General features: G+C 40.1%; 1 protein-coding gene across 1 annotated transcript in view; it reads left to right on the top strand.

The window, feature by feature from the left end:
* Positions 1-13,347, top strand: part of LOC139445176 (integrator complex subunit 13-like) — a 444,879-nt gene that overhangs the window by 4,126 nt on the left and 427,406 nt on the right. The window contains exon 4 of the mRNA XM_071226299.1: positions 749-829. Coding sequence (XP_071082400.1) covers positions 749-829 — 81 coding nt within the window. The remainder of the gene's footprint in view (positions 1-748; positions 830-13,347) is intronic.

Genomic DNA, 13,347 nt, shown 5'->3' with positions numbered 1-13,347 from the left:
GTATTGAAGCCGTTTTGTCTTATTGGTCCTGAGAGTGTTTATTGGCAGTTTGAAGTTGGATATGATTATGACAAGGAATATTATTGGGGACAACTTATTTAAGATACTTGCAAGGCGACTAAGCTTGTCGTAAGAGGTGACTATGCTTGTCATGAAAGGCGACTATGCTTGCTGTAAGAGGCGACTAACGGGATTAGGTGGTCAGACTCGCTGACTTGGTTGATGCATGTCATCGTATCCCCATTGCGTGGATCGATGTTCGTGATGTCAATCCCAGGATTGTCTGGTCCAGTCTCAATTATTTACAGACCGCCGTCATATAGCTAGAATATTGCTGAGTGCGGTGTAAAACAACAAACAACAAACAACAACAACAAAAGGTTCCAGGGAACTTGTCAAGACTGATGCCGTAATGTTTTTGTTTTGGAGTTACCCCCCTTTGTCCCTGTATATTCACTTCTACATCTGGCTCATGGTGGGGATAATGACACTGCTTTGTTGTCTATAATATTCCTTGTCATAATTTATTGGTCCTGTTATCATTGAAATACATGGCACATTTACCAACCTAAACATCCCTATGATTATATAGCTATTATGAATTATGGTAACCAGAATCTGGAATTTTGAATTCCCATTTTGAAATTTTTAGTGACTTGCTGTATACCTGCTACCAAATCTTACCATGTGACGACCATGTTGTGTTGATAAAGGGAGTTAACTGTGTATTGTGTTTTTGTGTGGCCAGCGATGCTCATGTCCGGATGCTGGAGGAGTGTGTTCTGGATGCTATCACTCAACACAACAAGCTGCAGGCGGACCAGGAAGGGTATGTATTTGTCAGTAATCTCCCATATTTGTAACACTATCGTACCTCCTAGTTTACATATGATGATGGTCATGGAGCTGTGAACGTTTCATACTATTGGTGCTACGTTTGTCATAACCATATATATCCGTGAAGATCCGGGGTAGAATAGGTCTTCAGCAACCCATGCTTGCCGTAAAAGGCGACTATGTTTGTCGTAAGAGGCGACTAATGGGATCGGGTGGTCAGGCTCGCTGTCTTGGTTGATGCATGTCATCGATCCCAATTGCGTGGATCCTTGCTCATGATATCAATCACTTGGTTGTCTGGTCCAGACTCAATTATTTACAGACCGCGGTCATATAGCTGGAATATTGCTGAGTGCGGTGTTAAACAACAAACCAACCAACAACCATAACCATATAGTTTTTTATAGATAAACAACTGCCACAGTGCTATTGCTTTTTCAGTTGTACGACTATAAAATACTGACAGTGGTTTAACATAGACTTACGACTGTCAATAAGTCTAGTATTGAGGCTTAGTAAGTGAAATTACAATTTATGGACAAAGATTAAAATTCAGGGTCAGTACTTTGTCAAATATCTTTATTTGGCTAAAATAAATAGTCTTGGTTCTCAGGCACCGCCCCCTTCATCATAAAGTTCGCTGCATGTTTCATTTTTATTTCCATTTAAAAAAAATCCTTAAATATTCCATGTCCAACGGTATTCAAATACTATGTTCCAGTATTTTACTCATCAAGGAATACATTAATGTTGAGAGGCCCTTTCCCAGATTGATTGTACACAATTGTTGACTGAATACACAACTGTTTATTGTTTACATACTAGTTTGAACAACCGCCCCCCCCCAAAAAAAAACAAAAGAAGAAAAAAAAGAAAAAGGAAAAAAGAAACCACCTGCCTGCACTATATTTTCAAAAACCATTGCCTGAGAAACTGAGAACCAATTCTTTTATTTTTTTAAGCCTTTAATGTGATATTGTTTTTAAGAACAGCAAGGGAGTTCATGATCATGATGATAGTGTGAGTCATACTTGTACGTTTCATGTGAAGAATAATATCATTCTTAGTGCTGGCCCTGAGTTCCAAGAGTGTCCAAGACTTTACTTTGGCAGATATATCAATGGAATGGTAAAGAATCCTCAGTATTACCTTTTGCATTGCCAAATGCATAATGGAATGACATGGTAGCATTGAGATTGTTATGTGCAGATTAATTAGTTGATGTGCAGAGTTGCGTCCTTGACGTCAGAAACCTCTGATTGTGGGTTCGGATCCCGGTTCGCCCTGATTACGTTTCTAGGTTTGTCAGCACCATGCCTTTGTTCGTGGGTTTCACCGAAGTGGTAAACGTCTAAGACCTGCATCTCTTCGGGCTTTCCTCTCACATTGAGCTGACACGTCGTGATATAACTGGAATACTGTTAAAAGCGGCGTTAAACACAACTCACTCACTCACTCACTCATTAATTTGTTGAAATATGTTTTTGTTGAACATGTTGAAGTCTTATTTTCATTTTGATTGTATGCTCTCTTCAATATGATGTTGATGTTATACTTGATAGAACAGAATGTCATACTTAAATACCAAATGAAATTTAGTGCCCCGCCAATTTTTCCAAAACCTTAACATAGCAGGTTCAGATATTGCTACTCAGTGATTATTGAAGTGTCCTGAAGCCGATAACAGTGACAGGAAGATGATGGCACCATTCTCCACAGACACTGAACATCGCAGCTCAGAGGATGCAATGAACACAAGTCCACCTTATCAGAATACAATGTCGAAAAGAAGTGAAAAGAGTCAATGAAATCTTGTATTCAGTTGATGGCCAGCTTTTATTATCACAGAAACTGTTGTGCATTCTTTGCTTGTGTTCAAACATTGGGAGCAAGATTAACAGAAAGTGTACTCAAATTGTCAACGATGGTCAGATCCTCATGGGATTAGTTTCAGGCAGGACAAATATTGCCAATGTCAATGTATTGTGGAAAGATTTTCATAATCAAAACTGTTCCATGGGAATAATTCTTGAACATAGAATTTCACAACAGGAACAGATACTCTTTTGGCAGTATATCCGTTTGAGATTGTGAGACTGTGAGATTTACAACCCAGGATTTTTTCCATGCAACTACCTTCATTGATGAGTTATTGTGAGACTTTACATGGACATTTCATCATATCATATCCAGCCAAATGGGGAAGTTCTTTCATGTTAACAATTCCTGTCATACAAAAGATGGTCTGTGTCATCTGAGGCGTTGTCAGAACAGTTATTTATCATCCCACTCACTGAAGATACTTGGAACTGCTATCGATGGAAGGTGATCATGTGACATTGACTGACTCTGTGAAGTTCAAGACTGTGGAAGACCCCTGATGTTGTCATGGTGACGGTGATTACAGGCAAGTGTTTATTAAAATTGATTTTCTGATTTTTCTACAAAATATTTTTATTTAGATTATGTTTTACCCCACTGCATTTAACACACAAAATATGCTGATAAGCATGTCTACCTTTTATTTTTTGGTTCTTGTGCAGCAGAACGACATTATGTAGAGCGGAATGTCTGAGTAACTCCATTCCTTAAATATAATGGAGCAGAGGCCCATTATGTTTAAGGAATGTAGAGTTACGAGGATATTCCCTTACTTAAAACTCATCCCTACTTTTACACTTTGACAAAATATTCTGTGGTTGAAAATATTTGAAAAATAAACCAGAACTTTGTTGTCTGTATTTATACTGCGTGAGTCGACCTTGCGTGATGCACGAGGAATGCGTTCTCTGTCGCTGTTGCATGTGCCCCATGCTCCGTCGCGAGCTGACATTTACAATGCATGGTACACGGCTCTTCATAATTTTGTTGCATCCTAAATTAGTATTTATCAATCGCTTGCACATTGTTAATACATGCTGATGGGTATAATAGGAAATATAGAGCCACGAACAAGCGATATTTATATTAGCTTATTTTTTTTTTTTCGTCAAGGTTTATCCAACTGCTATAAATATGATAAATATGATCATTGTTGTGGGTAACCTGCTTTAACACAAAACATATACATATTATTTTGAGCTTTTAAGCATTATGCAAAATTATGAAAATATTTAATAGTTAATTTCACACCATGCCTTCATGTGCCGCTGTGGCTGAGATTGGCAATTAAACGTTTTCGAATCTAACGATGCGGGTTCGAACTCTGCTGACGACACATGTTTTCAGAAAAAAATGAAAAAATTCACTTGTAAATAAATGTAAAAAAAAGTTCAGTCTGTTCCAAGTGGAAATTAATTCAAATGTTGCTTCAAGAAAATGTACAGTTGACAAGCAACTCTCCATTCCTGAAAAATAATGGAGCGTTCAAACAATGGAATGACATCACAGATGTGTTTTAAGTCAAATGCTTCTTCATGAACCTTTCACATATGAGTAAGATTTCTTGTTTAGTTGCTTTTGGAATTTGTGTGTGCTTCTTCAGCATGGTGGGGGCACGGGTGGCCCAGTCGTCTAAGGCGCAGTGATACACTGTGCAGAGTTGTGTCCCTTTGGCACGCCAGAAACCTATGATTGTGGGTTCCAATCCCGGTTCGCCCCTGTTTCTAGGTTTGTCAGCACCATACCTGTGCTCGTGGGTTTCACCTAAGTGGTAAACGTCTGAGATCTGCATCACTGCAGGCTTTCCTCCCACATTCAGTTGACACGCCGTGATATAACTGAAATAATGTTAAATGCGGCATTAAACCCAACTCACTCACTCACTCATCAGCATGGTCAGATGAACAAGGAAGCTAGTTTCGAAATTTTACAGCACTTCCTCTAGTGATTATGAGAGTTACTTCCCTTCCATTGATTTCAACGCAGGTGAGTTGACAGGGGGTTTAACATTTCATAAAGAGTATGTGATGTGAGTGGCTGTGGTGGTGTGGGTGTGTGTGTGGGGGGGCTTCTTACCAGACTTATTCCGGTTTTATAGTCCTAGCCCACTGAGATACCATGCTGCTGTTAAACATGAATAGCCCATTCAGGCACACCAAGCTGACCAGTCCTTGTTTTAGCAATCTCATTAAAATCAGACCTTAGTTTTCGCTACCGCTAAACAAAGATCTGAAGACATCCCATTAGGGGTCACGCCAGAACGACCTTTCATCCGACCAATCAGAGCGTCGCTTACCAGATTATGAAAGTGACAGTCCGAATGTGATTTCTAATCTTATCATGCAACCTCGAAAACGTTAACGTGGGGTATTCCGAACGATAGTTACGGGTTTAACGACTGAATCCTTACAATCTAGACCATCTAGTAGCCATTCCAGAATGTTTTTTTGTTCAGGTTTCAAATTTGTAAAAATATATTTCGAAGCGGAGACGCCCATTTGAAATAAGTGCCGTAAAGCACGAGAAAGCTGCCTCCTGATTGGTCATTCAATTGGTCGGTCAAAGTTCGCGCAAGGTCGGTCTGACGTGACCTGTAATGGGATGTCCTCAGATCTTAGTTAACTGATTTGAATGAGAATGTTGTTTTAGCCCCTTAATGACGAACGCCAGGCAGGGAGGTTACCATCATTGCCGTCTTTTAGTGTCTTTTGGTATGACATAGCCAAGTGATTGAGCCACCAACCTTCCAGTCGCCAGGCAGATGCTCTATAACTAGACCACAGAGTCAGTGTTTTAACTCAGAGTGTTCAGTTTTAGTTGAGACAGAAAACACTCACACAATGATAGGAAATCTAACACTTTGCAAAAATAATTTTGTTCAACTGGAGGGTATGGCATTCCAGAGGACCTCATGACTTAGGTTTTTTGAATAGAAGTGTCCATTAGCATGATTAGATGGAGTGAGTGAGTGAGTTTGGTTTAACGCTGCTTAGAACAGTATGCCAGTAAAATCATGGCCTGTAGGCTTATTGTGTGAGGAAAGCCAGAAGTGATCTTAGACGTTTAACACTTTGTGAAACCGATGAAGAAGGGTTTGGTGCTGTTGAACCTATCATCAGGGCAAACTGGGATTCAAACAAAAAAATAGTCACAAAATAGAAGTTACAAATAAAAGATGTTGATACTTTAATATGTAGAGTGCTGATTCTGGTGAGTCCCCTCATCATGTAAAGAGTTATAACATGATATTGCAGTTGTCTTATCAAACTACATTAACCTGTTATCTGCAAAGATAATAACAAATATTGGACATTTTCGATTTTATTACATTAACAACTGCGTAGAGAGTAGATATATACCTAAAACACGATTTAAACAACAGGATACGAGAAACAAGATAATATCTTTTAGATTAAAAAAGTACAAAATTAACATCAATAAATATGTTGTTAAAATGATACCTACGAATGACCTATGACTCCTTCAGGGATGTGAACGGAAACGCAGAAAATCACGTTTTTTAAAACATTAGTCCTCAGAAAAAAATCATCATCCACGTGAAAATATGATCAAAGATTTAAAAAAAAACACTCCAAAAAAGGTTATCAAAAACCGGACAATCTTCGCGGATTGTCCTGTTTTCGATCAGAGCTTTCAGCATCATAGGTTTTCGGACATCATATGTTTTCTATCATGAATACTTGCACTATAACGTGGGGTGTGGCGTCACATAAAATTTGTAAATACTCAGATGATGGCTTGTTTTTAAGATAAAGTTGTCTTTTAGCCTATAAGTGAATTGAATGTTTTACAGTTGTTCATGTGATTAGCAGAAAACTATGAATGTTTCTTCAGCGTCAGAAAACCCATAACACAGGGATATATGTTTTATTAATGTCTTATGTTTGCGATGGATATTTGTTTTTTTTTCAACAAAAGGTAAGTAAGTACAAGGTAAGTTTTCAATATGCTTTAACATGGGGAAAGGGTCAGACATTGCACGCTTGTGACAGGTGTGCGGAAGCTATGCCCGATTTTTAAAAAGTACTGATTTAACTTAGAAATTTTACTGCATTCGCCATCATTGTTTATTTGACTTTTTGACTTTTGCCATTGACTTATTACATTTCTTGGTGAATGTTGTCTAAACTGCACATTAATTGCTTAAAATGCAATCAAATATTTAAAAAATTACCCCAGACCCCATAGACATTTCTTCCCCCCCCCCCCCCCCCCCCCGGAAAACCTGCTCACATCCCTGCTCCCTGTAGTACAGATAAGGAGTCATACTGACCTCCAGTTTTACAAGGGTAGGGCTGCATGACAATCAGTTGAGCACAGCCTCACTCAAAGGCTCTTGTTGATTTGTTGCTGAAGTCAGTGGGGCCACTAATGCTGTTTATGTGCACCGTATCTGGCTGGGCATTTAGCATGTGTTGATGGAGGGCAGACAGAGACATCGGAAACACCCTGTTGTCAAGATGTATCAACAATGCAGGCATTTTATGGGAACATTAATTGCAGAGCATGTTATTTCCGAGGAGTTTGAAATGTCTGGTATGGTTGTTCCCTGGTAACGTGTCAACTGTTTAGTGTGTGTGTGTGTTTGAGGGTAAAACCTCCTGAACTTGATAATGAAGCTCAATGTGAACATGGACAAGAATCCACATGTTGCCTGGTGTCAGGTACATACCACTGCAGTTTTCATGGTGCTAACAATATAACTGGGCTGGGGGCGCCTTCCTGAGGCAAGAGCATCCTCTAGCCTTTTTGTCAAAGTCTTTTTTCCACCCTTGCCACTTTCCTGTGCTAAATAGACTACCGCACATATTGATAGTCCAATCAGAGAATGTTTCACAAAATCAACATCCACAACTGGTACACCTGCGTATGAAAGTGATTTACCGCTGCCTGTGTTTGTTGACATGAATGTGTCTTTTTCATTTTATAAACCCCTCAGTGATGTTTTTGTTTCAGGGATGAAATCGTGAGTGTTTTCGTTATCTGATCGACTAGGTTGTCGCTTATGGTAGTTGCCATCGACTAGCGATCTGATTGGATATTGCGTTTTCATTACAAGGGGCACAACTCATGAACTACCGAGGTGGCGGCAGGGTCAAGCCAAGAAATGTGACCTTGATGTGGCAAGGGTAGAAACTAGGCTTTCATATAGGCTTGTGGACACGCTTGCCCCGGGAAGATGGCCTGGGGGGGGGGGGGGGGGGGGCTATGATTGCGGGTTTGATTCCAGGCTCACCCCGATTATGTTTCTAGGTTTGTCAGCACCATACCTGTGCTCGTGGGTTTCACCTAAGTGGTAAACGTCCGAGACCTGCATCACTTTGGGCTTTCCTCCCACATTAAGCTGACATGCCGTGATATGACTGGAATACTGTTAAACCCAACTCACTCACTCATCATTGGTTCTTCTGTAGATGTTGACGGCTCTGCTTCTGTGACCTGAAATGTAAAAGTTGTAACCATAGATATTTATACAGGTTGAATGAATAGAATAGGTACAATTTCACTATTCGCATGAAAATGACTTGACGTGACTTTATTTGGACATCCTTACAACTGATCAGTGATAACAGACGTCTTCGCAAGCAGGTTTTGTAGAAATATCACAAAGATTGTTGTGTCATTTCAGAATGTGTAGTAAAATGAGTATTGTATATATTTGACCTCACGAGAGACTAAAGAACATTCTGAGGAATGAACTGGGCATGACAAAGATTTCTGCAGCTGAGTTCCAAGCTCTGACTCCAGGGCCCACTTGCACAAAGCGATCTTAGCGCTAAGATGATCGTAACTCCCATACTTTAACATAGGCTTACAATAGTTGTAGCTCTAAGATCGCTTTGTGCAAGTGGGCCCTGATCAGAAACACTCAAGCTTCATCAATTAAACATCTCTCGTGAGAATTTACGTAGTTTTGAAGCAGACCCAGGTTATTAGGTGATGAGGTGATTTTGTTGAGCGATTGTAAACATGGATTTGTAAACATGGATTTGTAAACAGTCAAAGCAATGGCAACATTTAACATCTCCTCTGAAGAAGGCAAAGGTCATGGTGATGGCTTCAGCTTTCTGGGATTCAAAAGGAATCCTATTGGTGGACAACCTCCAGAAAGGTCAGACCCATTAATGGACAGTATTATGCTAATCTGCTAAGGCAACGGAGTGAGAATATCTAGCCTTTCTAGGCTAAAGACTTGTGAAGATCTTACAATATAAGTTAGTGTGAAGATCGTCCGAAGATCCAAAAACATAACTTTGTGGGAAGACCTTACAATATAACTTAATGTGAAGATCGTCCGAAGATCCAAAAACATAACTTTGTGGGAAGACCTTACAATATAACTAAATGGGAAGATCGTCCGAAGATCCAAAAATATAACTTTGTGGGAAGATCTTACAATTTGACCTTGTGGGAGTATCTTATGGAATACCTTTGTGAGAAGGTGTTACAGTAGAACTTTGTGTGAAAATCTTTCAATTTAACTTTGTCACAAGATATTTAGTGCTGGGAGACCTTAAATTATAGCTGTGTGTAAATTTTACAATAGAACTTTGTTGGAAGATCTAAACTCTGGCTTAGTGGGGTAGTCTTTCAGTATAACTTGATAGGATCAGACTTACCATGTTTAATTCCTCATGGTGACTGATCTCTCAATTCCATGATGTTCAAGTCTGACACTCACTCGACACAGACAGATGCGTGTTTACACAGATGGTTCTCATGAGAAGCAGTGAGTAATTAATCCATTGCTAATTAACAGTGGCTCTTGTGGCTTCTGCTAATATTGTGGGTAGATGATGGATGCCTTGATGCTTGCTTTGTGAGAATCCTGTTGGAAGAAACACCATCACCCGCCAGAGTGTTGAGGAGACCATGCAGCTTTCACAAGCTGTATAGGGAATACCGTATTTGAGGTAATAAGTGCGCAGGGCGCTCTCAAAATTAGAAATAGGGGGCTCCTATTAGAATAGTATACTGTTTGTTTGTTTGTTTGTTGTTTAACGCTGCAGTCAGCAATATACCAGCTATATGACGGAGGTCTGTAAAATAATCGAGTCTGGACCAGACAATCCAGTGATTGACATCATGAGCATCAATCCTCGCAATTGAGATCGATGACATGTATCAACCAAGTCAGCGAGCCTGACCACCCGATCCCGTTAGTCGCCTTTTACGACAAGCATAGTCGCATTTTACAGCAAGTATGGGTTGCTGAAGACCTATTCTAACCTGGAATCTTCACGGGTAGAATAGTATACTGAACCAAGGCCGACAGCTGCAGCTGAAATACATCAGGCGTTCCTCAGAGTGTGGGTTCAAGTGGCTATGGCCTTCATCAACTGCCTCATCCATTCCGCGTATCGACGGTGCACGGCAGTCATCAATGCACATGGCGGACACACGTGATACTGACTTGTGATGCCATTTTCTCAGAGACAAGTGTTGTGTTTCACTTTAAGAACATTTGTCACTTTAATTTCAACCTTGATGATCAGATTTGCCACGTTTCATCTTTTAAATATGTCTGAAAGTATGCTTACAGTGTTTGGACAAATAAGGTTTCTCATATATCTATCCATGGTGATGTTTCTTTTGCGGTTCAGTATATATTGGTAAAAAAAACAGAGTTGAAAGATTGTAAATTTCATGGTTTATGCTGACAGCCTGAAATGTTTTTATAAGACAGATATATTTTTCCAGAATTTAATTGCCCATTATTAAGGGTGCATATAACACACAAGTGCATATTATACACGAATAAATAAGTCTTGTGTACATTGATCAGTCGGAAGGGGTGCAAATTGGGATTGTTGACTAGCCAATATATTAGCAAATATCGCCGTGGGCGCTTATTAGATCGAATATGGTAGGTTAAGTGATTGAGAACTGAACTTTTAGTGATTGAAAGTTGATAGTTGGATAGAAACATGTTGAAAACTAATTGTTTCACAGATGACAGATCACAGAGATTAAGTCACTCCTGATTGATTACAAATGTCTTTGATTACATGTTGAAGTCGCAATAGACAGGGTTATTGATGATTTATAACAATGTGCCAAAGGACATCTAATACAATAATGTTTGCTTGTCATGTTTTCATTGTCTTTTTTTCTGAATTCAGTTCAAATGGAGACTAACCGTGAAGATCCGGGGTAGAATAGGTCTTCATCAATCCATGCATGCCGTAAAAGGCGACTATGCTTGTCGTTAAAGGCGACTAATGGAATTGGTTGGTCAGGCTTGCTCACTTGGTTAGTGCATGTCATCCTATCCCAATTGCATGTATCGATGATCATGATATCAATCACTGGATTGTCTGGTCCAGACTCGATTATTTACAGACCGCACCCTCATCATCATGATCATATAGCTGGAATATTGCTGGGTGCGGCGTTAAACAACAAACAAATCCCAAACAAATCAAATGGAGACTTTATTGACCATTGATAAGTTTACCATCAGTTAAGTAGTCCTTATGAAATGTACCTAGCCCTGGGTAACCTTGGTATGATTGGTTGCTACTGTGTGGGTTAAGTGAGACTCTTGTCATCATGGTCATGCTGTTAGGTGGAGAATCTGAGCTGACTTAAGGCAATTTGGAACATCACCTCGATGTGCAGGGTAGCTGCCCTCAGGTGTGCCATGATCACTGTGTGGTTTGTCTGCTCTATACCCATGTTTCTTGGTTTCACTGAAGTTGTAAAGGTTTTTGACTAGTATGGCATGATATAAGCAAAATACTGTTCAAAGTGAGTAAAACACCACTAATTTATGCACTCACTCACTCTCTCGCTGACTGACTCACTAGCTCAATCTCTAGCTCGCACTAACTCACTCGCACACTCACTCACTCTCTAGCTCACTCACTCATTAACTCACTAGCTAGTTCACTTTCTAGCTCACTCACTCACTCATAAACACACTAGCTCACTCACTCTCCAGTTCGCTCATTCACTCACTAGCTAGTTCACTCTCTAGATCACTCACTCACTCATTCACTCACTAGCTAGTTCACTTTCTAGATCACTCACTCACTTATTCACTCACTAGCTAGTTCACTCTCTTGATCACTCACGCACTCATTCACTCACTAGCTAGTTCACTCTCTAGATCACTCACTCACTCATAAACTCACTAGCTCACTCACTCTCCAGTCCACTCATTCACTCACTAGCTAGCTCATTTTCTCGTTCACTCACTCACTCTCTAGCTCACTCACTATGTTACTATGTATGTCAACAGTTGCTCAGACCTTGGTATGTACTGATCATCGTGGTTGTACTTGCCTTCTGAGTGGCGGGAGCAGGTTCGTATGGCACATGGTTGTAAATATTTTCTGGAGAAAAAGAAGTATTTGATTGACCTAATGTACTCATATATCATACAGTGCGGAATGAAGTTTGTACAGCGATGTCAAGTAGAGCCATTGACCCAGTCTCACAAATTGGCATGTCAAAGGCTGCATATCCCCCTTACTGTTAGTTCAAACCAAAACGTACAGGAATGTTGCTGATATTTTTAACCAAGGGTCACGACAGGTGTGATTCTAGGATTTTTAACCCATGACCAGGGGATCCAGGCACAGCTAAGGGATGCAACTCTGCACAGCCAGTTGGTGATCTGTGCCCCATGTCACAGTTGAATCAACACATGTTAGCCTTTATGTGCATTTTGCAAAATTAAGTTTAAAAGGATAACAAAACAAATGAATGTTATATTAATCAGGTTTGAACATACTCTGAGAATTACTCCTCCTCCATAAAGTGGCAGATGCACTTTCTTGACCCGTATCCTGTACATCATGAACTTGAAAGTTTGTGTTTCATGGATTAATGGTGTTTTGTTTGGAAGGATGGGACCCGTGAAGATATGGGGAAGAAAAGGTCTTCAGCAACCTATGCTTGTTGTAAGTGGCGACTATGTACGTTGTAAGAGGCGACTAATGGGATCGGGTGGTCAGGCTCGCTGACTTGGTTGATGCATGTCATCGATCCCAAATCACACGTGACAGTGTCACTCCACACTGTTCAAGCGCAATGACGTGTGACAGTGTCACTCAATGCTGTTGGGTGACCTGTGATGATCTGGGGTAGAATAGGTCTTCAGCAACCCATGCTTGCCGTTAAAAGGCTAGTCATAAGAGGTGACAAACTGGATCGGGTGGCCAGGCTCGCTGACTTAGTTCATGCATGTCATCGTATCCCAATTGCATGGATCGATGCTCATGATATCAATCACTGGATTGTCTGGTCCAGACTCGATTATTTACAGACCGCCGTCATATAGCTGGAATATTGCTGACTGCAGTGTTAAATAAAGAAACAAACAAACAAACTGATTGATGGATGTATGTTAACCTCGAGACCTTATAATTACCAGGGTCAAGACTTATTGCACTTGATCATGCTGAGGTCTTCTGTTTAAAACCATATCGTGATGAACCTATATTTTTCTCTGACTTTTTTCTTTTATGTATATTGCAACATGACAGTCAGTAAAAGGCGACTAACGGGATCCGGTGGTCAGGCTCGCACACTTAGTTAATGCAGGTCATCGATCCCAATTGCGTGAATTGATGCTCATGATGTCAATCACTGGATTGTCTG

Source organism: Haliotis cracherodii, unplaced genomic scaffold, assembly GCF_022045235.1.
Source record: "Haliotis cracherodii isolate W230 unplaced genomic scaffold, xgHalCrac1.p SCAF_6, whole genome shotgun sequence".
Lineage (NCBI taxonomy): Eukaryota > Metazoa > Mollusca > Gastropoda > Lepetellida > Haliotidae > Haliotis > Haliotis cracherodii.
Note: the sequence above shows the minus strand (reverse complement) of the source record. Positions and strands in the feature narration are given on the sequence as shown.